General features: G+C 46.2%; 1 protein-coding gene across 1 annotated transcript in view; it reads right to left on the reverse strand.

Annotated features, from left to right (window-relative positions):
• The window catches only part of LOC106598353 (cullin-associated NEDD8-dissociated protein 1-like), a 74,976-nt gene that overhangs the window by 16,536 nt on the left and 34,182 nt on the right, over positions 1 to 24,258 (reverse strand). Inside the window, 13 exon segments of the mRNA XM_045700203.1 lie at positions 1,233 to 1,328; positions 1,557 to 1,732; positions 1,869 to 1,984; positions 1,986 to 2,090; positions 4,071 to 4,166; positions 5,995 to 6,150; positions 7,230 to 7,603; positions 9,206 to 9,468; positions 9,671 to 9,768; positions 9,942 to 10,060; positions 14,350 to 14,491; positions 16,927 to 17,067; positions 17,299 to 17,450. Of these exon segments, the coding sequence (XP_045556159.1) occupies positions 1,233 to 1,328; positions 1,557 to 1,732; positions 1,869 to 1,984; positions 1,986 to 2,090; positions 4,071 to 4,166; positions 5,995 to 6,150; positions 7,230 to 7,603; positions 9,206 to 9,468; positions 9,671 to 9,768; positions 9,942 to 10,060; positions 14,350 to 14,491; positions 16,927 to 17,067; positions 17,299 to 17,450 (2,034 nt within the window).

Here is a 24,258-nt window from a genome sequence, read left to right on the forward strand (position 1 = left end):
CCAAGACTCTTCCTAGAGCTGGCCGCCCGGACAAACTGAACAATCAGGGGGAGAAGGGCCCTGGTCAGGGAGGTGATCAAGAACCCGATGATCACTCTGACAGAACTCCAGAGTTCCTCTGTGGAGATGGGAGAACCTTCCAGAAGGACAACAATCTCTGCAGCGCTCCACCAATCAGGCCTTTATGGTAGAGTGGCCAGATGGAAACCACTCCTTAGTAAAAGGCACATGACAGGCTGGTTGGAGTTTGCCAAAAGGCCCCTAAAGGTCTCTCAGACCATGAGAAACAAGATTCTCTGGTCTGATTAAACCAAGATTGAACTCTTTGGCCTGAATGTCAAGCGTCACATCTGGAGGAAACCTGGCACTATCCCTAGGGTGAAGCATGGTGTTGGCAGCATCATGCTGTGGGGATGGTTTTCAGCAGCAGGGCCTGGGAGACTAGTCAGGATCGAGGCAAAGATGAGCGGAGCAAAGTAAAGAGATCCTTGATGAAAACCTGCTTCAGAGTACTTAGGACCTCAGACTGGGGCGAAGGTTCACCTTCCAACAGGACAATGACTCTAACCACACAGCCAAGACAACGCAGGAGTGGCTTCAGGACAAGTGTCTGAATGTCCTTGATTGGCCCAGCCAGAGCCCGGACTTGAACCCGATCGAAACATCTCTGGAGACCTGAAAATAGCTGTGCAGCGACGCTCCCCATCCAACCTGACAGAGCTTGAGAGGATCTACAGAGAAGAATGGGAGAAACTCCCCAAATACAGGTGTGCCAAGCTTGTAGCGTCATACCCAAGAAGACTCGATGCTGTAATCGCTGCCAAAGGTGCTTCAACAAAGTACTGAGTAAAGGGCCTGAATACTTATGTAAATGTGATATTGCCGGTTTTTATTTTGTATACATTTGTAAAAATGCCTAAAAACCTGTTTTTGCTTTGTCATTATGGGGTATTGTGTGTAGATTGATGAGGGGGGAAAAACTACAATTTAATCAATTTTAGAATAAGTCTGTAACGTAACAAAATGTGGAAAAAGTCAAGGGGTCTGAAAACTTTCTGAATGCACTGTATTTATGCTGTAATAGTCTGTGCTGGGGGCAAGGGTCAGTTTGTCATTAGAAACCATACCAGTCTGCCTGATCTAAATACCGATAGATACCATAGCATTAGTCACAAAGAGGATAGGTTAGCAGTAGATAGCTATGGATAGATGAAATAGTATAGATAAAACACCTATGCAGTTTTTCAGGAGAGGGTCTATTGTCTGTGGGTGGTCTGAGATGGTGAACTTCACTGCTGTCACCACTGAGCTTCTGGCGTAAGATGATCCTGGAGACAGAAAACATTCATATTTCACATCACATACCTGCAATAGCAGAGTAAATTAATACCCAGGTCATATTTCACATCACATACCTGCAATAGCAGAGTAAATTAATACCCAGGTCATATTTCTTTACATGAATGATTCATATCATGCACAATGAACCAACTGTATTTATTTTATTTAAATCAAGTCTTGCCAATCAAAACCTGCAGGGTGTTCCTGTTCCCCACCTGAGAGCAAGTATCCTTTAAGCCTGGGCAGCAGGGTTTCTGGGTCTATGAGGGTGAGTTTCCCCAGACATTCTGCTACCACGTTCCTGGTGCCCTCCTCTGCACACTCACAGTGCTTCAACAGCAGGGTCCATACGCCCTCTACGTAAGGTTTCAGACCCGTCACAGACGCCGAGCTGGAGAGAACAGAACAGATACTATTTGGTTACAAGGTGAAAACAGCAACGCGCAATTAGCCAGTTCAGTCACCCGACCGGGACTTGAACCAGCAACCTTTCGGGTTCCACCTCTCTAACCGCTGGACTATCCTACCTGATGATCTCTTTGAGCGAGTGTAGCAGCAGATACTGCCTCTTGGGCTGTCCTGAGATCTCCCCCAGAACGAAGGGCAGGTATTCCGGCAGGTTGCCCACGGCGATGGATCCTAGGGGCGTACGATGCGGCAGACTTGACCTCTTCAGAGGAGGAAGAGAAGGCGTCCAGGATGACCGTCTTGAGCTCTGGTTGGCCGCTCAGGTCTACGTGGTGTCCCACCTACCACAGAGACAGATATTAATGATTCCCTCACTACTGATACTAGCCCACGACATCTGATACTAGCCCACGACATCAGATACTAGCCCACGACATCAGATACTAGCCCACGACATCAGATACTAGCCCACGACATCAGATACTAGCCCACGACATCAGATACTAGCCCACGACATCAGATACTAGCCCACGACATCAGATACTAGCCCTACGACATCAGATACTAGCCCACGACATCAGATACTAGCCCACGACATCAGATACTAGCCCACGACATCAGATACTAGCCCACGACATCAGATACTAGCCCACGACATCAGATACTAGCCCACGACATCAGATACTAGCCCACGACATCAGATACTAGCCCACGACATCAGATACTAGCCCACGACATCAGATACTAGCCCAGACATCAGATACTAGCCCACGACATCTGATACATCAGATACTAGCCCACGACATCTGATACTAGCCCACGACATCAGACACTAGCCCACGACATCAGACACTAGCCCACGACATCAGACACTAGCCCACGACATCAGACACTAGCCCACGACATCAGACACTAGCCCACGACATCAGACACTAGCCCACGACATCAGATACTAGCCCACGACATCAGATACTAGCCCACGACATCAGATACTAGCCCACGACATCAGATACTAGCCCACGACATCAGATACTAGCCCAGATACTAGCCCACGACATCAGATACTAGCCCACGACATCAGATACTAGCCCACTACCAGCAAAATCCCTATTAGTCCCACTACCAGCAAAACCCCTATTAGTCCCACTACCAGCAAAACCCCTATTAGTCCCACTACCAGCAAAACCCCTATTAGTCCCACTACCAGCAAAACCACTGTTAGTCCCACTACCAGCAAAACCACTGTTAGTCCCACTACCAGCAAAACCACTGTTAGTCCCACTACCAGCAAAACCCCTGTTAGTCCCACTACCAGTAAAACCACTGTTAGTCCCACTACCAGCAAAACCCCTATTAGTCCAACTACCAGCAAAACCCCTATTAGTCCCACTACCAGCAAAACCCCTGTTAGTCCCACTACCAGCAAAACCCCTGTTAGTCCCACTACCAGCAAAACCCCTGTTAGTCCCACTACCAGCAAAACCCCTGTTAGTCCCACTACCAGCAAAACCCCTGTTAGTCCCACTACCAGCAAAACCCCTGTTAGTCCCACTACCAGCAAAACCCCTATTAGTCCCACTACCAGTAAAACCCCTATTAGTCCCACTACCAGTAAAACCCCTATTAGTCCCACTACCAGCAAAACCCCTATTAGTCCCACTCCCAGCAAAACCCCTATTAGTCCCACTACCAGCAAAACCCCTATTAGTCCCACTACCAGTAAAACCCCTATTAGTCCCACTACCAGTAAAACCACTACCAGCAGCAATAAAACTACAATTTTTGTACCCCTTTTTCTCCCCAATTTCATGGTATCCAATTGGTAGTTACAGTCTTGTCTCTTCGCTGCAACTCCCGTACGGACTCAGGAGAGGTGAAGGTCGAGAGCCGTGCATCCTCTGAAACACAACCCAACCAAGCCGCACTGCTTCTTGACACAATGCCCACTTAACCCGGAAGCCAGCTGTACCAATGTGTTGGAGGAAACACCGTACACCTGGCCACCTTGTCAGCGTGCACTGTGCCCGGCCTGCCACAGGAGTCGCTAGTGCGCGATGGGACAAGGACATCCCTGCCAGCCAAACCCTCCCCTAACCCAGACAACGCTGGGCCAATTGTGCTCCGCCCCATGGGTCTCCCGGTCTCGGCCGGCTGCGACAGAGCCTGGACTCGAACCCAGAATCTCTAGTGACACAGCTAGCACTGCGATGCAGTGCCTTAGACCACTGCGCCACTCGGGAGGCCCACAACTATAAAATGACTTGGACATGCACACACACCTTCTGTTTATTTGAATAGTTGTATTTCAAAGGGTGACCCACCTCTCCCAGTGACAGCAGGGCCAGCAGCCTGATGGAGTCTGTCGACCGAGAGTTCTTCACATCCTGGATGAACTGGCCGACCACGGCAGGACCCTCCTACAAATACAAATCAAACTTTATTTCAAATCCATTAAATATGGAAAAAGCCTTTAGGGCACCCCACCCCTAGTGATCACATTATAAAACATTCTGTTAAGATAATGAACAAACAAAGAAACAAAAGAGGAAATAGTCAAACCAAAAATCTGAGATTGAAAAAAACACCAAAACAAAATAGACAATAAAAGTCCTCCAGGAGAACAGAACACAGGAAGGAGGTCTGAAAGTCCTCCAGGAGAACACAGGAAGGACATCTAAAAGTCCTCCAGGAGAACAGAACACAGGAAGGAGGTCTGAAAGTCCTCCAGGAGAACAGAACACAGGAAGGAGGTCTGAAAGTCCTCCAGGAGAACAGAACACAGGAAGGAGGTCTGAAAGTCCTCCAGGAGAACAGAACACAGGAAGGAGGTCTGAAAGTCCTCCAGGAGAACAGAACACAGGAAGGAGGTCTGAAAGTCCTCCAGGAGAACACAGGAAGGACATCAAAAGTCCTCCAGGATAACAGAACACAGGAAGGGAGGTCTGAAAGTCCTCCAGGAGAACAGAACACAGGAAGGAGGTCTGCAAGTCCTCCAGGAGAACAGAACACGGGAAGGGCATCTAAAAGTCCTCCAGGAGAACAGAACACAGGAAGGAGGTCTGAAAGTCCTCCAGGAGAACAGAACACAGGAAGGAGGTCTGAAAGTCCTCCAGGAGAACAGAACACAGGAAGGAGGTCTGAAAGTCCTCCAGGAGAACAGAACACAGGAAGGAGGTCTGAAAGTCCTCCAGGAGAACAGAACACAGGAAGGAGGTCTGAAAGTCCTCCAGGAGAACACAGGAAGGACATCTAAAAGTCCTCCAGGATAACAGAACACAGGAAGGAGGTCTGAAAGTCCTCCAGGAGAACAGAACACAGGAAGGGCATCTAAAAGTCCTCCAGGATAACAGAACACAGGAAGGAGGTCTGAAAGTCCTCCAGGAGAACAGAACACAGGAAGGAGGTCTGAAAGTCCTCCAGGAGAACAGAACACGGGAAGGAGGTCTGAAAGTCCTCCAGGAGAACAGAACACAGGAAGGAGGTCTGAAAGTCCTCCAGGAGAACAGAACACGGGAAGGAGGTCTGAAAGTCCTCCAGGAGAACAGAACACAGGAAGGAGGTCTGAAAGTCCTCCAGGAGAACAGAACACAGGAAGGAGGTCTGAAAGTCCTCCAGGAGAACACAGGAAGGACATCTAAAAGTCCTCCAGGATAACAGAACACAGGAAGGAGGTCTGAAAGTCCTCCAGGAGAACAGAACACAGGAAGGGCATCTAAAAGTCCTCCAGGATAACAGAACACAGGAAGGAGGTCTGAAAGTCCTCCAGGAGAACAGAACACAGGAAGGAGGTCTGAAAGTCCTCCAGGAGAACAGAACACGGGAAGGAGGTCTGAAAGTCCTCCAGGAGAACAGAACACAGGAAGGAGGTCTGAAAGTCCTCCAGGATAACAGAACACAGGAAGGGAGGTCTGAAAGTCCTCCAGGAGAACACAGGAAGGGCATCTAAAAGTCCTCCAGGATAACAGAACATAGGAAGGAGGTCTGAAAGTCCTCCAGGAGAACACGGGAAGGAGGTCTGAAAGTCCTCCAGGAGAACAGAACACAGGAAGGGCATCTAAAAGTCCTCCAGGATAACAGAACATAGGAAGGAGGTCTGAAAGTCCTCCAGGAGAACACGGGAAGGAGGTCTGAAAGTCCTCCAGGATAACAGAACACAGGAAGGAGATCTTAAAGTCCTCCAGGAGAACATGAATACAAACATAACACAGGAAGTATGTCTAAAGGTCAGTAGAACAGTGAACCCACATCAGGACAGGCGCGGGTCAGGGCGGCCACACATTTAGCGATAGAGTAGTAGGACTGTTTGTGTGTCAGAGCAGCACTCTGGGCGTAGACTGGACCGGTCAGCATACGGAGCAGGTCCATGTAACCCAGAGAGGATGTCCCTGTACCCACCAGAGCCTGGGAGAGGACACAATAATACAGCTTTTAATACAACCCTAACCCAGAGAGGATGTCCCTGTACCCACCAGAGCCTGAATATAGAAGAACAGAATACAATTTACTGAGTGCTACAATACTGCTGGGTCAGAGAGGGGTGTTTAATAAATTAACATTGAGCAGTGACACTTCTAGATATGAAGTTGAACATCTATAGAACATCTTCTATTAGGGACAAAGTAGGCCCTAACTCCCTGATCATCTATTAGGGACAAAGTAGGCCCTAACTACCTGATCATCTATTAGGGACAAAGTAGGCCCTAACTCCCTGATCATCTATTAGGGACAAAGTAGGCCCTAACTCCCTGATCATCTATTAGGGACAAAGTAGGCCCTAACTCCCTGATCATCTATTAGGGACAAAGTAGGCCCTAACTCCCTGATCATCTATTAGGGACAAAGTAGGCCCTAACTACCTGATCATCTATTAGGGACAAAGTAGGCCCGAAACACCTGATCATCTATTAGGGACAAAGTAGGCCCGAAACACCTGATCATCTATTAGGGACAAAGTAGGCCCTAACTACCTGATCATCTATAGGGACAAAGTAGGCCCTAACTCCCTGATCATCTATTAGGGACAAAGTAGGCCCTAACTACCTGATCATCTATTAGGGACAAAGTAGGCCCTAACTCCCTGATCATCTATTAGGGACAAAGTAGGCCCTAACTACCTGATCATCTATTAGGGACAAAGTAGGCCCTAACTACCTGATCATCTATTAGGGACAAAGTAGGCCCTAACTCCCTGATCATCTATTAGGGACAAAGTAGGCCCTAACTCCCTGATCATCTATTAGGGACAAAGTAGGCCCTAACTCCCTGATCATCTATTAGGGACAAAGTAGGCCCTAACTCCCTGATCATCTATTAGGGACAAAGTAGGCCCGAAACACCTGATCATCTATTAGCGGATTTTACAAGCGGTTCACAAACTATTTTACAACACAGTACCTCAATTGAACTCACCCACCCGCTGTCCTAGACATTTAGATAGCATTCCCTTATCTGTTGAAACTGGAACTGGTAACCATGCGTACCTGGAAGAACTCTAGCATGGCACTGAGGGCCCCTCCCTGCAGCAGAGGAGACCTGACCAGAGAGATGAGCTCTGAGAGGATGGATGACCCCCCGATCTTAGCCAGGGAGAGAGGGTGGACCCGGGCCAGGGTGGTCAGGAAGCTGATGACCATCTGAGACACATGCATGTCGCTCTCGCTGATCAGCGGAGGCAGTTCGGCCAGCACCGCGTCGATCATGGCCGGAGTCACGCTGTCGCTGTAGTTCTTCACCAGGATGTCCAGCGCTGCCAGGGTGCTCAGTTTCAGCGCCCGCTGGTTCTTACGCAGGAACGACGCCAGGATGGGCACTGCCTCGTCAAGGATAGGTCGAAGGTCGATCTTCAGCGTGGAGCCTGTGATTAGGGATGATAGCAAGTATGAAAATAATATACACACACACACACACACTCTCTCTTATCTAGCAGGGAAACTGATTTATTAGTAAACAACAACAACTTGTTAACCTGTTAGGGCTAGGGGGCAGCATTTGCACGTCTGGATAAAAAAAATGTACCCGATTTAATCTGGTTACTAATCCTACCCAGTAACTAGAATATGCATATACTTATTATATATGGATAGAAAACACTCTAAAGTTTCTAAAACTGTTTGAATGGTGTCTGTGAGTATAACAGAACTCAAATGGCAGGCAAAACCCTGAGACATTTTCTGACAGGAAGTGGATACCTGATGTGTTGTATTACCTTTAAACCTATCCCATTGAAAAACACAGGGGCTGAGGAATATTTTGGCACTTCCTATTGCTTCCACTAGATGTCACCAGCCTTTACAAAGTGTTTTGAGTCTTCTGGAGGGAGATCTGACCGAACAAGAGCCATGGAACGATGATGTCCCATTAGACACCTGGCGCGCGAGTTCATGTTGGGTACCCTCGTTCCAATACGTTATAAAAGAGTATGCATTCGTCCACCTTGAATATTATTCATGTTCTGGTTAAAAAGGCCCTAATGATTTATGCTATACAACGTTTGACATGTTTGAACGAACGTAAATATATTTTTTCCCCTCGTTCATGACGAGAAGTCCGGCTGGCTTAGATCATGTGCTAACAAGACGGAGATTTTTGGACATAAATGATGAGCTTTTTTGAACAAAACTACATTCGTTATGGACCTGTGATACCTGGAAGTGACATCTGATGAAGAGAATCAAAGGTAATGGATTATTTACATAGTATTTTCGATTTTAGATCTCCCCAACATGACGTCTAGTCTGTATCGCAACGCGTATTTTTCTGGGCGCAGTGCTCAGATTATTGCAAAGTGTGATTTCCCAGTAAGGTTATTTTTAAATCTGGCAAGTTGATTGCGTTCAAGAGATGTAAATCTATAATTCTTTAAATGACAATATAATATTTTACCAATGTTTTCAAATTTTAATTATTTAATTTGTGACGCTGACTTGACTGCCGGTTATTGGAGGGAAACGATTTCCTCAACATCAATGCCATAGTAAAACGCTGTTTTTGGATATAAATATGAACTTGATAGAACTAAAAATGCATGCATTGTCTAACATAATGTCCTAGGAGTGTCATCTGATGGAGATTGTAAAAGGTTAGTGCATCATTTTAGCTGGTTTTATGGTTTTGGTGACCCTGTCTTTGACTTGACAAAACATTACACACAACTCTTGTAAATGTACTGTCCTAACATACTCAAAATTTATGCTTTCGCCGTAAAACCTTTTTGAAATCGTAAAACGTGGTTAGATTAAGGAGATGTTTATCTTTCAAAGGGTGTAAAATAGTTGTATGTTTGAAAAATTTGAATTTTGACATTTATTTGGATTCAAATTTGCCGCTCTTGAAATGCACCTGCTGTTGATGGAGTGCACCACCTAGCCCATAGAGGTTAAGCCATTTAAAAAAATCTGCCCTCATCAACAGATTCTGAAAATTGGCCGTATGGACTCCAACATCATTCCCTCCCAACCTGCGATGAGCGTGAGGGCCTTGACCGTCGTCAGTCTGGTAATCTCATTCTTCAGGCGCTCCAGGAAGATGTGCAGCGTCCCAGGGAGGTCGTCCCCCAGGCTGTCTCCTAGGTTACAGATGATCTGACCCATACAGGAAATGGCCCTCTCTTTCACTTCCTGGTCGATGTCGGCAGCCTTGAGGCGTTTGATGGTGCAGGTGAAGAGGTCCGTGATGTAGGGAGAAGCATCGAAGGTGTCTCTCTCCGGCTGGTCCAGAGGTCTGAGAGGTTTCACATTGACAAAAGCTTCATTTTCCCAAACTGTGTCACGAGGTTGCAGCAGATTAAAACAAAAAACGTACAGACGGAATGAAAAGAACAGCAACACTCACCTGAAGTTACCTCTGGTAAACCAGGTAGTTATTCTACTAAACAAGAGAACACATCAATACAGGTGTATTAGAATAGACCAGATAACCTTACCTGATGACCTTGACCAGCTGTTGGCTGACCAGCAGGGCCTCAGAGGTGATTTTATAGAAGGGGTCTCCTACACACGCCACCACGGGCGGCACCAGGGCCTGTGGAGGTCAAAGGTTAGACAAGTTCATTCAAGTGTCACTTCACAATTGACAAGACATTTTACAGATACATTTTAAAAAAATGGTGAATGGACCAGTCAGTGAGATTTCTGAGACCATCTTAAAAGCACTGATAATCCATGATATCATCAACATCAGTCCTATTATCCGACCTGGACATGGGGGTGGAAGACTTGAGGCTGGTGGTTACATAGGACCACATACAGACAGGACAGGGCATCGATCTTCAGGTTGGACGAGCTGGACTTGTCGTTGAGAGAGAAGATGATTCCTGTTGGGAGAGAGGAGATTAGGTTAGTTTAGACAATATGAACATTTAGGGAGGGTTTCCCGGACACAGATTAAGTCTATTCCTAGAATAGTTCCTCCATTGAAAGTGCTTTTCAGTCCAGGACTGGGTGGAATGTGTGTCTGGGAAACCGGCCCAATGAATTAGAATATTAAAAGGAAAGAAGAGAAACAGCTGAGAGAAGCGGTGCTGGTGAGGTCAGAAACCTGACACGTGTTTCAGGGAACAGAAAATAAAAATGAGGGAAACAGAGCTTAATTACTAAAAATATAAGGTTTCCAGTACGAGTCAATACGACCACAGGAAGGTTTCCAGTACGAGTCAATACGACCACAGGAAGGTTTACAGTACGAGTCAATGCGACCACAGGAAGGTTTCCAGTACGAGTCAATGCGACCACAGGAAGGTTTCCAGTACGAGTCAATACGACCACAGGAAGGTTTCCAGTACGAGTCAATACGACCACAGGAAGGTTTACAGTAAGAGTCAATACAACAGGCTGATGATCAGCCTTCTTTCAGATCCTCCACTCCCCTGGTGGAAAACACAAAATAACCAGATAGCTTCTCATTGTAATGTATCCTAAATAATCCCATTGTATCAGCGGTGGGGTACTGAAGCAGTGCAGTGGTACTGTAGAATGGAGTTTGGAGGAGCATATTGGGGAAACTAGAAAAACTGGTTTCACCCCAAAGTCAGTCAGCCTCCGTCAGAGAGAGTGACCTCCAGACCAGATGGATGAGGCTGAAGAACGTGCCCAGGGCGGGAGCCTTGTTCCTGGGACCGGCACAGAGATGTTGGGTGAGAGCCCAGGCTAGCCCGGGGTAAAAGTCTGGCAGGAGTGAGATCAGAATCTCGGGGTGCCAACTACTGCCATTGTGCCCTTGAGCAAGGGATGCTCCAGGGGAAATGTAGCTCTGTAGCTGATCCAACGCTGCTTCCAGCCTCTCGTGTGTGTGTGTGTGTGTGTGTGTGTGTGTGTGTGTGTGTGTGTGTGTGTGTCTGGGGGACAAATTTCAGATTCACATTCGGTACACCCATGTAGTACCGGGTCAGACCCCCCCCCATTGCCTCCAGAACAGCCTGAATTCTTCAGGGCACTGAAACATTGCTGAAATTGGTATCAAGTGACTGAACGTGTGACGGGAAAACATTCCCCACACCATTATACCACCGTCACCAGCCTGTACCGTTCACACCAGGCAGGATGGGACCATGGACTCATGCTGCTTATGCCAAATCCTGACTTATGTAAGGATTTGTCGGACCAGGAGATTTGTCGGACAAGGCAATGTTTTCCTACTCCTCAGTTGTCCAGTGTTGGTGATGGCCTGCCCACTGGAGCCACTTCTTCTTGTTTTTAGCTGATAGGAACCCAGTGTTGGTGATGGCCTGGCCACTGGAGCATCTTCTTCTTGTTTTTAGCTGATAGGAACCCAGTGTTGGTGATGGCCTGGCCACTGGAGCATCTTCTTCTTGTTTTTAGCTGGTAGGAACCCAGTGTTGGTGATGGCCTGCCCACTGGAGCATCTTCTTCTTGTTTTTAGCTGATAGGAACCCAGTGTTGGTGATGGCCTGCCCACTGGAGCATCTTCTCCTTGTTTTTAGCTGATAGGAACCCAGTGTTGGTGATGGCCTGCCCACTGGAGCATCTTCTTCTTGTTTTTAGCTGATAGGAACCCAGTGTTGGTGATGGCCTGCCCACTGGAGCATCTTCTTCTTGTTTTTAGCTGATAGGAACCCAGTGTTGGTGATGGCCTGGCCACTGGAGCATCTTCTTCTTGTTTTTAGCTGATAGGAACCCAGTGTTGGTGATGGCCTGCCCACTGGAGCATCTTCTTCTTGTTTTTAGCTGATAGGAACCCAGTGTTGGTGATGGCCTGCCCACTGGAGCATCTTCTTCTTGTTTTTAGCTGATAGGAACCCAGTGTTGGTGATGGCCTGCCCACTGGAGCATCTTCTCCTTGTTTTTAGCTGATAGGAACCCAGTGTTGGTGATGGCCTGCCCACTGGAGCATCTTCTTCTTGTTTTTAGCTGATAGGAACCCAGTGTTGGTGATGGCCTGCCCACTGGAGCATCTTCTTCTTGTTTTTAGCTGGTAGGAACCCAGTGTTGGTGATGGCCTGCCCACTGGAGCATCTTCTTCTTGTTTTTAGCTGATAGGAACCCAGTGTTGGTGATGGCCTGCCCACTGGAGCCACTTCTTCTTGTTTTTAGCTGATAGGAACCCAGTGTTGGTGATGGCCTGCCCACTGGAGCATCTTCTTCTTGTTTTTAGCTGATAGGAACCCAGTGTTGGTGATGGCCTGCCCACTGGAGCCACTTCTTCTTGTTTTTAGCTGATAGGAACCCAGTGTTGGTGATGGCCTGCCCACTGGAGCCACTTCTTCTTGTTTTTAGCTGATAGGAACCCAGGGTGGTCGTCTGCTGCAATAGCCAATCCGTGACAAGGACCCACGAGTTGTGAGTTCCGAGACGCTGTGCTGAGCCGTTATTTGCCTGTTTGTGTTCCACCTGTTAGCTTGCACCATTCTTTCCATTCTCCTTCAACCTCTCTCATCAACGAGCTGTTTTCACCCACAGGACTACCGCTGACTGGACGTGTTTTGTTTGTCACACCATTCTCTGTAAACCCTAGACACTGTCGTGCGTCAAAATTCCAGGAGGCCGTTTCTGAGATAGTGGAACCGTCACACCTTAGGTTACCCATTCTAATGGAACAGTAACTGAATGCCTTGATGCCTGTCTGCCTGCTTTATATAGCAAGCCACAGCCACACGACTCACTGTCTGTAGAAGCAAAACATGTTTTCTGAACGGGGTGGTGTAGCTAATAAACTGCCCACTGAGTGCAAGTTATATTGTACATAACTGGTACGAGGACAGGGATATGTAGTGTGAGGGTAGGGTAGTAACCTACCTGGTACGAGGACAGTGATATGTAGTGTGAGGGTAGGGTGGTAACCTACCTGGTACGAGGACAGTGATATGTAGTGTGAGGGTAGGGTAGTAACCTACCTGGTACGAGGACAGGGATATGTAGTGTGAGGGTAGGGTAGTAACCTACCTGGTACGAGGACAGGGATATGTAGTGTGAGGGTAGGGTAGTAACCTACCTGGTACGAGGACAGGGATATGTAGTGTGAGGGTAGGGTAGTAACCTACCTGGTACGAGGACAGTGATATGTAGTGTGAGGGTAGGGTAGTAACCTACCTGGTGCGAGGACAGGGATATGTAGTGTGAGGGTAGGGTAGTAACCTACCTGGTACGAGGACAGGGATATGTAGTGTGAGGGTAGGGGTAGTAACCTACCTGGTACGAGGACAGGGATATGTAGTGTGAGGGTAGGGTAGTAACCTACCTGGTACGAGGACAGGGATATGTAGTGTGAGGGTAGGGTAGTAACCTACCTGGTACGAGGACAGGGATATGTAGTGTGAGGGTAGGGTAGTAACCTACCCGGTACGAGGACAGGGATATGTAGTGTGAGGGTAGGGTGGTAACCTACCTGGTACGAGGACAGGGATATGTAGTGTGAGGGTAGGGTAGTAACCTACCTGGTACGAGGACAGGGATATGTAGTGTGAGGGTAGGGTAGTAACCTACCTGGTACGAGGACAGGGATATGTAGTGTGAGGGTAGGGTAGTAACCTACCTGGTACGAGGACAGGGATATGTAGTGTAGTAACCTACCTGGTACGAGGACAGTGATATGTAGTGTGAGGGTAGGGTAGTAACCTACCTGGTACGAGGACAGGGATATGTAGTGTGAGGGTAGGGTAGTAACCTACCTGGTACGAGGACAGGGATATGTAGTGTGAGGGTAGGGTAGTAACCTACCTGGTACGAGGACAGGGATATGTAGTGTGAGGGTAGGGTAGTAACCTACCTGGTACGAGGACAGGGATATGTAGTGTGAGGGTAGGGTAGTAACCTACCTGGTACGAGGACAGGGATATGTAGTGTGAGGGTAGGGTAGTAACCTACCTGGTACGAGGACAGGGATATGTAGTGTGAGGGTAGGGTAGTAACCTACCTGGTACGAGGACAGGGATATGTAGTGTGAGGGTAGGGTAGTAACCTACCTGGTACGAGGACAGGGATATGTAGTGTGAGGGTAGGGTAGTAACCTACCTGGTACGAGGACAGGGATATGTAGTGTAGTAACCTACCTGGTACGAGGACAGGGATATGTAGTGTGAGGGTAGGGTAGTAACCTACCTGGTACGAGGACAGGGATATGTAGTGTGAGGGTAGGGTAGTAACCTACCTGGTACGAGGACAGGGATATGTAGTGTGAGGGCCCCAGGCAGCACGTTGACCAGCTCCGTCAGCATGTTGAAGCAGCACTGCCGTGTCTTGACACTTTTCTCCTTCATCTGCTTATGCAGGGCCTTAACGATCATTGGCACCTGCAGCAGCACCCGGCGGGAGGGAGAAATATCAGACATACTACTGACTAATACATACTAGAACTACCACTAGGAGAAATATCAGACATACTACTAACTAATACATACTAGAACTACCACTAGGAGAAATATCAGACATACTACTGACTAATACATACTAGAACTACCACTAGGAGAAATATCAGACATACTACTGACTAATACATACTAGAACTACCACTAGGAGAAATATCAGACATACTACTGACTAATACATACTACAACTAGGAGAAATATCAGACATACTACTGACTAATACATACTACCACTACGAGAAATATCAGACATACTACTGACTAATACATACTACCACTAGGAGAAATATCAGACATACTACTGACTAATACATACTACCACTACGAGAAATATCAGACATACTACTGACTAATACATACTACCACTAGGAGAAATATCAGACATACTACTGACTAATACAGACTACAACTACCACTAGGAGAAATATCAGACATACTACTGACTAATACATACTACAACTACCACTAGGAGAAATATCAGACATACTACTGACTAATACATACTACAACTACCACTAGGAGAAATATCAGACATACTACTGACTAATACAGACTACAACTACCACTAGGAGAAATATCAGACATACTACTGACTAATACATACTACAACTACCACTAGGAGAAATATCAGACATACTACTGACTAATACATACTACAACTACCACTAGGAGAAATATCAGACATACTACTGACTAATACATACTACAACTACCACTAGGAAGGAGAAATAGACATACAACTCTCTCTACCCTCTGTGTGTGTGTGTGTGTATTAACATAGGAGTATTACATTGGTGTGATGCATTAACCTGTCTGGGCTAGGGGGCAGTATTTTCATGGCTGGATAAAAAAACGTACCCGATTTAAACTGGTTACTACTCAAGCCCAGAAACGAGAATATGCATATTATTAGTAGATTTGGATAGAAAACACTCTAAAGTTTCTAAAACTGTTTGAATGGTGTCTGTGAGTATAACAGAACTCATATGGCAGGCAAAAACCTGAGACAATTCCAAGTAAGAAGTGGCCTGTCTGCGATTTTGTAGTTGTCCTTTTGCTTGTCTATCGAAACTACAGTATCCATGGGGTTGTGTTGCACTTTCTAAGGCTTCCATTGGCTCTCTAAAGCCGCCAGAAAGCGGATTGGGGCATCTCCTATCTCTGGGCAAAGTATAGTAACTCAGTTTGTCAGTGGTCTGCCTGAGGACAAAGGGAATGGAAATGCGCGTTCACGAGACCTCGCCATTTTTTATTTTCCTCTTTGAATGAATACAGTATTGTCCGGTTGGAATATTATCGCTATTTTACGAGAAAAATACCATAAAAATTGATTTTAAACAGCGTTTGACATGCTTCTAAGTACGGTAATGAAACATTTTGAAATTTTTGGTCTCGAAATGCATTCGCACGTTACCCTTTGGATAGTGACCTGAACGCATGAACAAAACGGGGGTATTTGCACATAACTATGGATTATTTGGAACAAAAACAACATTTGTTGTGGAAGTAGCAGTCCTGGGAGTGCATTCTGACGAAGAACAGCAAAGGTAATCCAATTTTTCTAATAGTAATTCTGAGTTTAGGTTGCCTCGAACTTGGCGGGTGTCAAATTAGCTAGCCGTGATGGCTGAGATATGTACTCAGAATATTGCAAAATGTGCTTTCGCCAAAAAGCTATTTTAAAATCTGACATAGCGGTTGCATAAATGAGTTCTGTATCTATAATTCTTAATGTATTTTGTCAACGTTTATCATGAGTAATTTAGTAAATTCACCGGAAGTTTTGGGTGGGAATGCTAGTTCTGAACATCACATGCTAATGTAAAAAGCAGTTTTTTGATATAAATATGAACTTGATTGAACAAAACATGCATGTATTGTTTAACATAATGTCCTAGGAGTGTCATCTGATGAAGATCATCAAAGGTTAGTGCTGCATTTAGCTGTGGTTTTGGTTTTTGTGACATATATGCTAGTTTGAAAAATGGCTGTGATTATTTGTGGCTATGTACTCTCCTAACATAATCTAATGTTTTGCTTTCGCTGTAAAGCTTTTTTGAAATCGGACAATGTGGTTAGATTAACGAGAGTCTTATCTTTCAAATGGTGTAAAATAGTCATATGTTTGAAATATTTAAATTATTGCATTTTTGAGGTATTTGTATCTCACGCCACGTGATTCCACTGGCTGTTGAATAGAGTGGGACGCTAACGTCCCACCTAGCCCATAGAAGTTAATACAGGTAACCAGGTAGTACTTTTAAGACCAGGCTAGCAGGGAACGTGCCAAACTAGACTGAAATTGTGTATTCTGAAATATCACACTGGTCTGGGCAGTGCCTCTCCCTCTGTGTGTTTTACCTGGTTCTGCAGCATGGTGAGTGGAGTCTCTCCCTGTTCCATGGCATCTGGGTCACACAGCCAGCTCTGAGCAGGACGTGTCTGTTTCAGCAGCGACAGGTAGGCATGGAACACGTCAGCCTTCACGTTCTCCTCCCGCTCCTACAATCCAGCAATCAATACATCAGCCAATACATCAGTCAGTCAATCAAATGTATTGATAAAGCCCTTTTGTGACAACTGTTGATATTAAAGTGCTTTTACTTCTTAGTAACCCAGCCTAGACTCAGAGAGCAAACAAAAACACAAAACAGATGCCCAACGGCTAGGTAAAACTCCCTGGAAGATGTAGACCTAGAGGAACACGGGGGTAGTGTGTGTGTGTGTGTGTGCCTTGAAGCGGGCAATGAGCGCGGGCGACACGGTCCGGTAGAACTCTGGCAGCATCTCGTGGCGTGTGCTGACCACGGCGTCCAGACACTTGGCGGCCGCACGGCGAACCTTCCAGCTCATGTCGTCGTCGTCGCTGTACTCATCATCACTTCCTGTAAAGGTCAAAGGGTGGTGGTGGTGTGACGTTAGAGACTTAACACAGTCTAGCAGTAGTTATTACAGAGAATGAAAGAGTTAAATGCTTCTGTAAGCATTGTGACCATGTCAGATATGCACATTAGCTGGTAGAAAACACAAACATCTCAAACACAGGTTATACACAGCACATCCACTAGTCTAGAGCGACCACCTGACTACCACAAACACTACTGTCATCACATGGTTGTTCCAGGTCAAGACATTATCACTGCCTAACCTCAAATCCTTCCAATGACATTTGACCTGTGAAGTTTGACAGAGATACACTCATCAATCACAGACTAGGAGGCTAGTCCCAGCACCGTGCTGCCCTGGGCCTAATAAGACTAGGAGGCTAGTCTAGCACTGTGCTGCCCTGGGCCTAATAAGACTAGGAGGCTAGTCCCAGCACTGTGCTGCCCTGGGCCTAATAAGACTAGGAGGCTAGTCCCAGCACTGTGCCGCCCTGGGCCTAATAAGACTAGGAGGCTAGTCCCAGCACTGTGCTGCCCTGGGCCTAATAAGACTAGGAGGCTAGTCTAGCACTGTGCTGCCCTGGGCCTGTTTACAAGTTAGCTACACACAGTCAGTCAGTCAGTCAGCACCATGAATTATTAAAGGAACCAGCCAATAGGAATAAGTAGGAATATGATTTATGGATGACTGGCAAACTGTGCTAAAGCATAGTGCTGTAGACGATACGAGCAACACTCCAGGCTCCAAAAAAACTCATTGTTGTCAAGAGCCATTTTATAAATGAAATACTTCAGCATTCTGGGAGCACACATTATGGTTGGTGGAGAGACATGACAACCAGAGAGTGTGTGAGACAGGGGTACAGAGAGGAGGGAGGGAGGGGACAGAGAGGAGGGAGGGAGGGACAGAGAGGAGGGAGAGGGAGGGAGGGAGGGGACAGAGAGGAGGGAGGGAGGGGACAGAGAGGAGGGAGGGGAGGGAGGGGACAGAGAGGAGGGAGAGAGAGGAAAGGGGACAGAGAGGAGTGAGGAGAGGAAGGGGACAGAGAGGAGTGAGAGGAGGAAGGGGACAGAGAGGAGGGAGGGAGGGGACAGAGAGGAGTGAGAGGAGGAAGGGGACAGAGAGAGAGGGAGGGAGGGGACAGAGAGGAGAGAGAGGAGGAAGGGGACAGAGAGGAGGGAGGGAGGGACAGAGAGGAGGTGAGAGGAGGAAGGGGACAGAGAGGAGGGAGGGAGAGGGGACAGAGAGGAGGGAGGGAGGGGGACAGAGAGGAGGGAGGGAGGGGACAGAGAGGAGTGAGAGGAGGGAGGAGGAGGGGGGACAGAGAGGAGGGAGGGAGGGGACAGAGAGGAGTGAGAGGAGGAAGGGGACAGAGAGGAGGAAGGGACAGAGAGGAGGGAGAGGAGCGACTCAGCAACACAGTTCAAGATGCACCCATCTGGGAGGAACAGTGTTACAGGAGAAGACTCAAGAGCCATCTCTATGAGTTGTAGTAGAAGTAATGACAAGAGCCATCTCTATGAGCTGTAGTAGAAGTAATGACAAGAGCCATCTCTATGAGTTGTAGTAGAAGTAATGACAAGAGCCATCTCTATGAGCTGTAGTAGAAGTAATGACAAGAGCCATCTCTATGAGCTGTAGTAGAAGTAATGACAAGAGCCATCTCTATGAGCTGTAGTAGAAGTAATGACAAGAGCCATCTCTATGAGTTGTAGTAGAAGTAATGACAAGAGCCATCTCTATGAGCTGTAGTAGAAGTAATGACAAGAGCCATCTCTATGAGTTGTAGTAGAAGTAATGACAAGAGCCATCTCTATGAGCTGTAGTAGAAGTAATGACAAGAGCCATCTTTATGAGTTGTAGTAGAAGTAATGACAAGAGCCATCTCTATGAGTTGTAGTAGAAGTAATGACAAGAGCCATCTCTATGAGCTGTAGTAGAAGTAATGACAAGAGCCATCTCTATGAGTTGTAGTAGAAGTAATGACAAGAGCCATCTTTATGAGTTGTAGTAGAAGTAATGACAAGAGCCATCTCTATGAGCTGTAGTAGAAGTAATGACAAGAGCCATCTTTATGAGTTGTAGTAGAAGTAATGACAAGAGCCATCTCTATGAGCTGTAGTAGAAGTAATGACAAGAGCCATCTCTATGAGCTGTAGTAGAAGTAATGACAAGAGCCATCTCTATGAGCTGTAGTAGAAGTAATGACAAGAGCCATCTCTATGAGCTGTAGTAGAAGTAATGACAAGAGCCATCTCTATGAGCTGTAGTAGAAGTAATGACAAGAGCCATCTCTATGAGCTGTAGTAGAAGTAATGACAAGAGCCATCTCTATGAGTTGTAGTAGAAGTAATGACAAGAGCCATCTCTATGAGCTGTAGTAGAAGTAATGACTGGAGGTCTGCTGAAAGCAGCTGCATTACCTGCTCCAATAGCAGTCCTCCATTCAGCCTGTAGATAATAACATTCAGTCTCATGACAAGGCAGGAGAGAGACAGAGGGAGAGAGACAGAGGGAGAGAGACAGAGGGAGAGAGACAGAGGGAGAGAGACAGAGGGAGAGAGACAGAGGGAGAGAGACAGAGGGAGAGAGACAGAGGGAGAGACAGAGGAGAGAGACAGAGAGAGAGACAGAGGGAGAGAGACAGAGGGAGAGAGACAGAGGGAGAGAGACAGAGGGAGAGAGACAGAGGGAGAGAGACAGAGGGAGAGAGACAGAGGGAGAGAGACAGAGGGAGAGAGACAGAGGGAGAGAGACAGAGGGAGAGAGACAGAGGGAGAGAGACAGAGGGAGAGAGACAGAGGGAGAGAGAGAGGCTGGCTGGCTGGCTTCAATATTTACTAGCATTATTCTAGGTTGATTTCACAGTGCTCATGCGTGGCCAAGCAACAGATTGTCTTTCTGGCTGAGCTCTTACAGTCATAGCAACAAACGACACACTAACAGTGTCAGTGCAGTGGGGACTTACAACTGGGGGTTTATTGTGCACAGTAAGAGTCCTGAAAATGGAAGACCATTTAATAGATAGAACTAACTTCTCTCACACTGAGGCAGATCTCTAAACAGAAACCTAAGTCCTAAAGACATGAGTCCTACACACCTCTTCTGAAGTGGTGAAGAGTCCTGTACACACACACACACACACACACACACACACACACACCTCTTCTGAAGAGAGGAAGAGTCCTGTACACACACACACCTCTTCTGAAGAGATGAAGAGTCCTATATACAGCTGTGTGACATGTTTCCATGTTCCTGAACGTGTCACTTTACACGTCACATACAGTTGAAGTCGGAAGTTTACATACACCTTAGCCAAATACATTTAAACTCAGTTTTTCACAATTCCTGACATTTAATCCTAGTAAAAAAATCCCTGTCTTAGGTCAGTTAGGATCACCACTTTATTTTAAGAATGTGAAATGTCAGAATAATAGTAGAGAGAATGATTTATTTAAACTTTTATTTCTTTCATCACATTCCCAGTGGGTCAGAAGTTTACATACACTCAATTAGTATTTGGTAGCACTGCCTTTAAATTGTTTAACTTGGGTCAAACGTTTTGGGTAGCCTTCCACAGGCTTCCCACAATAAATTGGGTGGATTTTGGCCCTTTCCTCCTGACAGAGCTGGTGTAATGGAGTCAGGTTTGTAGGCCTCCTTGCTCACACACACTTTTTCAGTTCTGCCTACAAATTTTCTATAGGATTGAGGTCAGGGTTTTGTGATGGCCACTCCAATACCTTGACTGTGTTGTCCTTAAGCCATTTTGCCACAACTTTGGAAGTATGCTTGGGGTCATTGTCCATTTGGAAGACCCATTTGCAACCAAGCTTTAACTTCCTGACTGATGTCTTCAGATGTTGCTTCAATATAGCCACAAATTTCCTGCCTCATGATGCCATTCATTTTGTGAAGTGCACCAGTCCCTCCTGCAGCAAAGCACCCCCACAACATGATGCTGCCACCACCGTGCTTCACGGTTGGGATGGTGTTCTTCGGCTTGAAAGCCTTCCCCTTTTCCTCCAAACATAACGATGGTCATTATGGCCAAACAGTTCTATTTTTGTTCCATCAGACCAGAGGACATTTCTCCAAAAAGTACGATCTTTGTCCCCATGTGCAGTTGCAAACCGTAGTCTGGCTTTTTTATGGCGGTTTTGGAGCAGTGGCTTCTTCCTTGCTGAGCGGCCTTTCAGGTTATGTCGATATAGGACTCATTTTACTATGGATATAGATACTTTGTACCTGTTTCCTCCAGCATCTTCACAAGGTCTTTTGCTGTTGTTCTGGGATTGATTTGCACTTTTCGCGCTAAAGTACGTTCATCTCTAGGAGACAGAACGCGTCACCTTCCTGAGCGGTATGACGGCTGCGTGGTCCCATGGTGTTTATACTTGCATACTATTGTTTGTACAGATGAACGTGGTACCTTCAGGCGTTTGGAAATTGCTCCCAAGGATGAACCAGACTTGTGGAGGTCTACACATTTCTTTCTGAGGTCTTGGCTGATTTCTTTTGATTTTCCCATGATGTCAAGCAAAGAGGCACTGAGTTTGAAGGTAGGCCTTGAAATACATCCACATCTCCAATTGATTCAAATTACGTAAATTAGTCTATCAGAAGCTTCTAAAGCCATGACATAATTTTCTGGAATTTTCCAAGCTGTTTAAAGGCAACTTAGTGTATGTAAACTTCTGACCAACTGGAATTGTGATACAGTGAATTACAAATGAAGTCATCTGTGAACAATTGTTGGAAAAATGACTTGTGTCATGCACAAAGTAGATGTCCTAACCAACTTGCCAAACTATAGTTTGTTAACAAGAAATGTGTGGAGTGGTTGTAAAACGGGTTTTAATGACGCCAACCTAAGTGTATGTAAACTTCCGACTTCAACTGTATACTGTACACACACACACACACACACATCTCTCCTGCAGTGATGAAGAGTCCTATAGGTCTCTCCTGAAGTGATGTAGAGTCCTATATGTTTCTCTTCTTAACAAGTGGAGGAGGTTATAATTATAGCTGTGGCAGTACCTTTCATGATTGTCCCGAGGGGATGTAAATAAAGTTGTAGTAGGCTTGGGCGGTATACAGATTTTCATACAGTCATACCGCTCTTCTGCCATCCTGGGATTTAGACCATTACCAACATAGCACACAAGGTGGCGCTATAAAGATAAGCCCACTGGGTCCCTGCTACCAGAATGCTAACAAAATTAGCACAAGTAATCGCAAAAAACACATAGTTAAACGCTAACGAGCGTACGCGAGCATAAACTAATTGCGAAGACAGGCAAATCCAGCTCATAAAGTTCCACAAGCATAGCTAGTAGCTAGCGGATGTAAAGTTCCACAAGCATAGCTAGTAGCTAGCGGATGTAAAGTTCCACAAGCATAGCTAGTAGCTAGCGGATGTAAAGTTCCACAAGCATAGCTAGTAGCTAGCGGATGTAAAGTTCCACAAGCATACCTAGTAGCTAGCGGATGTAAAGTTCCACAAGCATAGCTAGTAGCTAGCGGATGTAACGTTCCACAAGCATAGCTAGTAGCTAGCGGATGTAAAGTTCCACAAGCATAGCTAGTAGCTAGCGGATGTAAAGTTCCACAAGCAGGATAGCTAGCGGATGTAAAGTTCCACAAGCATAGCTAGTAGCTAGCGGATGTAACGTTCCACAAGCATAGCTAGTAGCTAGCGGATGTAACGTTCCACAAGCATAGCTAGTAGCTAGCGGATGTAAAGTTCCACAAGCATAGCTAGTAGCTAGCGGATGTAACGTTCCACAAGCATAGCTAGTAGCTAGCGGATGTAAAGTTCCACAAGCATAGCTAGTAGCTAGCGGATGTAACGTTCCACAAGCATAGCTAGTAGCTAGCGGATGTAAAGTTCCACAAGCATAGCTAGTAGCTAGCGGATGTAACGTTCCACAAGCATAGCTAGTAGCTAGCGGATGTAACGTTCCACAAGCATAGCTAGTAGCTAGCGGATGTAACGTTCCACAAGCATAGCTAGTAGCTAGCGGATGTAACGTTCCACAAGCATAGCTAGTAGCTAGCGGATGTAAAGTTCCACAAGCATAGCTAGTAGCTAGCGGATGTAAAGTTCCACAAGCATAGCTAGTAGCTAGCGGATGTAACGTTCCACAAGCATAGCTAGTAGCTAGCGGATGTAACGTTCCACAAGCATAGCTAGTAGCTAGCGGATGTAAAGTTCCACAAGCATAGCTAGTAGCTAGCGGATGTAAAGTTCCACAAGCATAGCTAGTAGCTAGCGGATGTAAAGTTCCACAAGCATAGCTAGTAGCTAGCGGATGTAAAGTTACACAAGCATAGCTAGTAGCTAGCGGATGTAAAGTTACACAAGCATAGCTAGCGGATGTCATTTTCGGTGAGTGTGGACATTTACAAGCAAAAGTGAATTTTTTTGCAAATGAACAAAGTTGTGACATGCTTTTCTGAAAGAAGAGCAGCGTGTACACACGGAGCAGAGGGGAGAAGAACGGATGAGAAACAAAACTAGCAGGAAGCACAGGGACAAAATGGCAGCTGTTCAGATACCTCCTCCAGAGCTCTGTGACTTCTGGCAGAAAGCCATCAGAAGATATCTGATGGTAAAGATTTAGTAGTGAATTACATCCAAGTGTAACTTCATCACCTGATATGCTGGACAACAGACTCAGCGATAAACACAGAACTCTACGGACTCACCAGCTCCATCTTTCTCCTGTTGTGCTTTTTACAAAACACCTGACTACTTTAACTGTTCTGGGGAACTAATGGAAAATAATGTGACAGGTG

This window comes from Salmo salar, chromosome ssa17, assembly GCF_905237065.1.
Source record: "Salmo salar chromosome ssa17, Ssal_v3.1, whole genome shotgun sequence".
Taxonomy (NCBI): domain Eukaryota; kingdom Metazoa; phylum Chordata; class Actinopteri; order Salmoniformes; family Salmonidae; genus Salmo; species Salmo salar.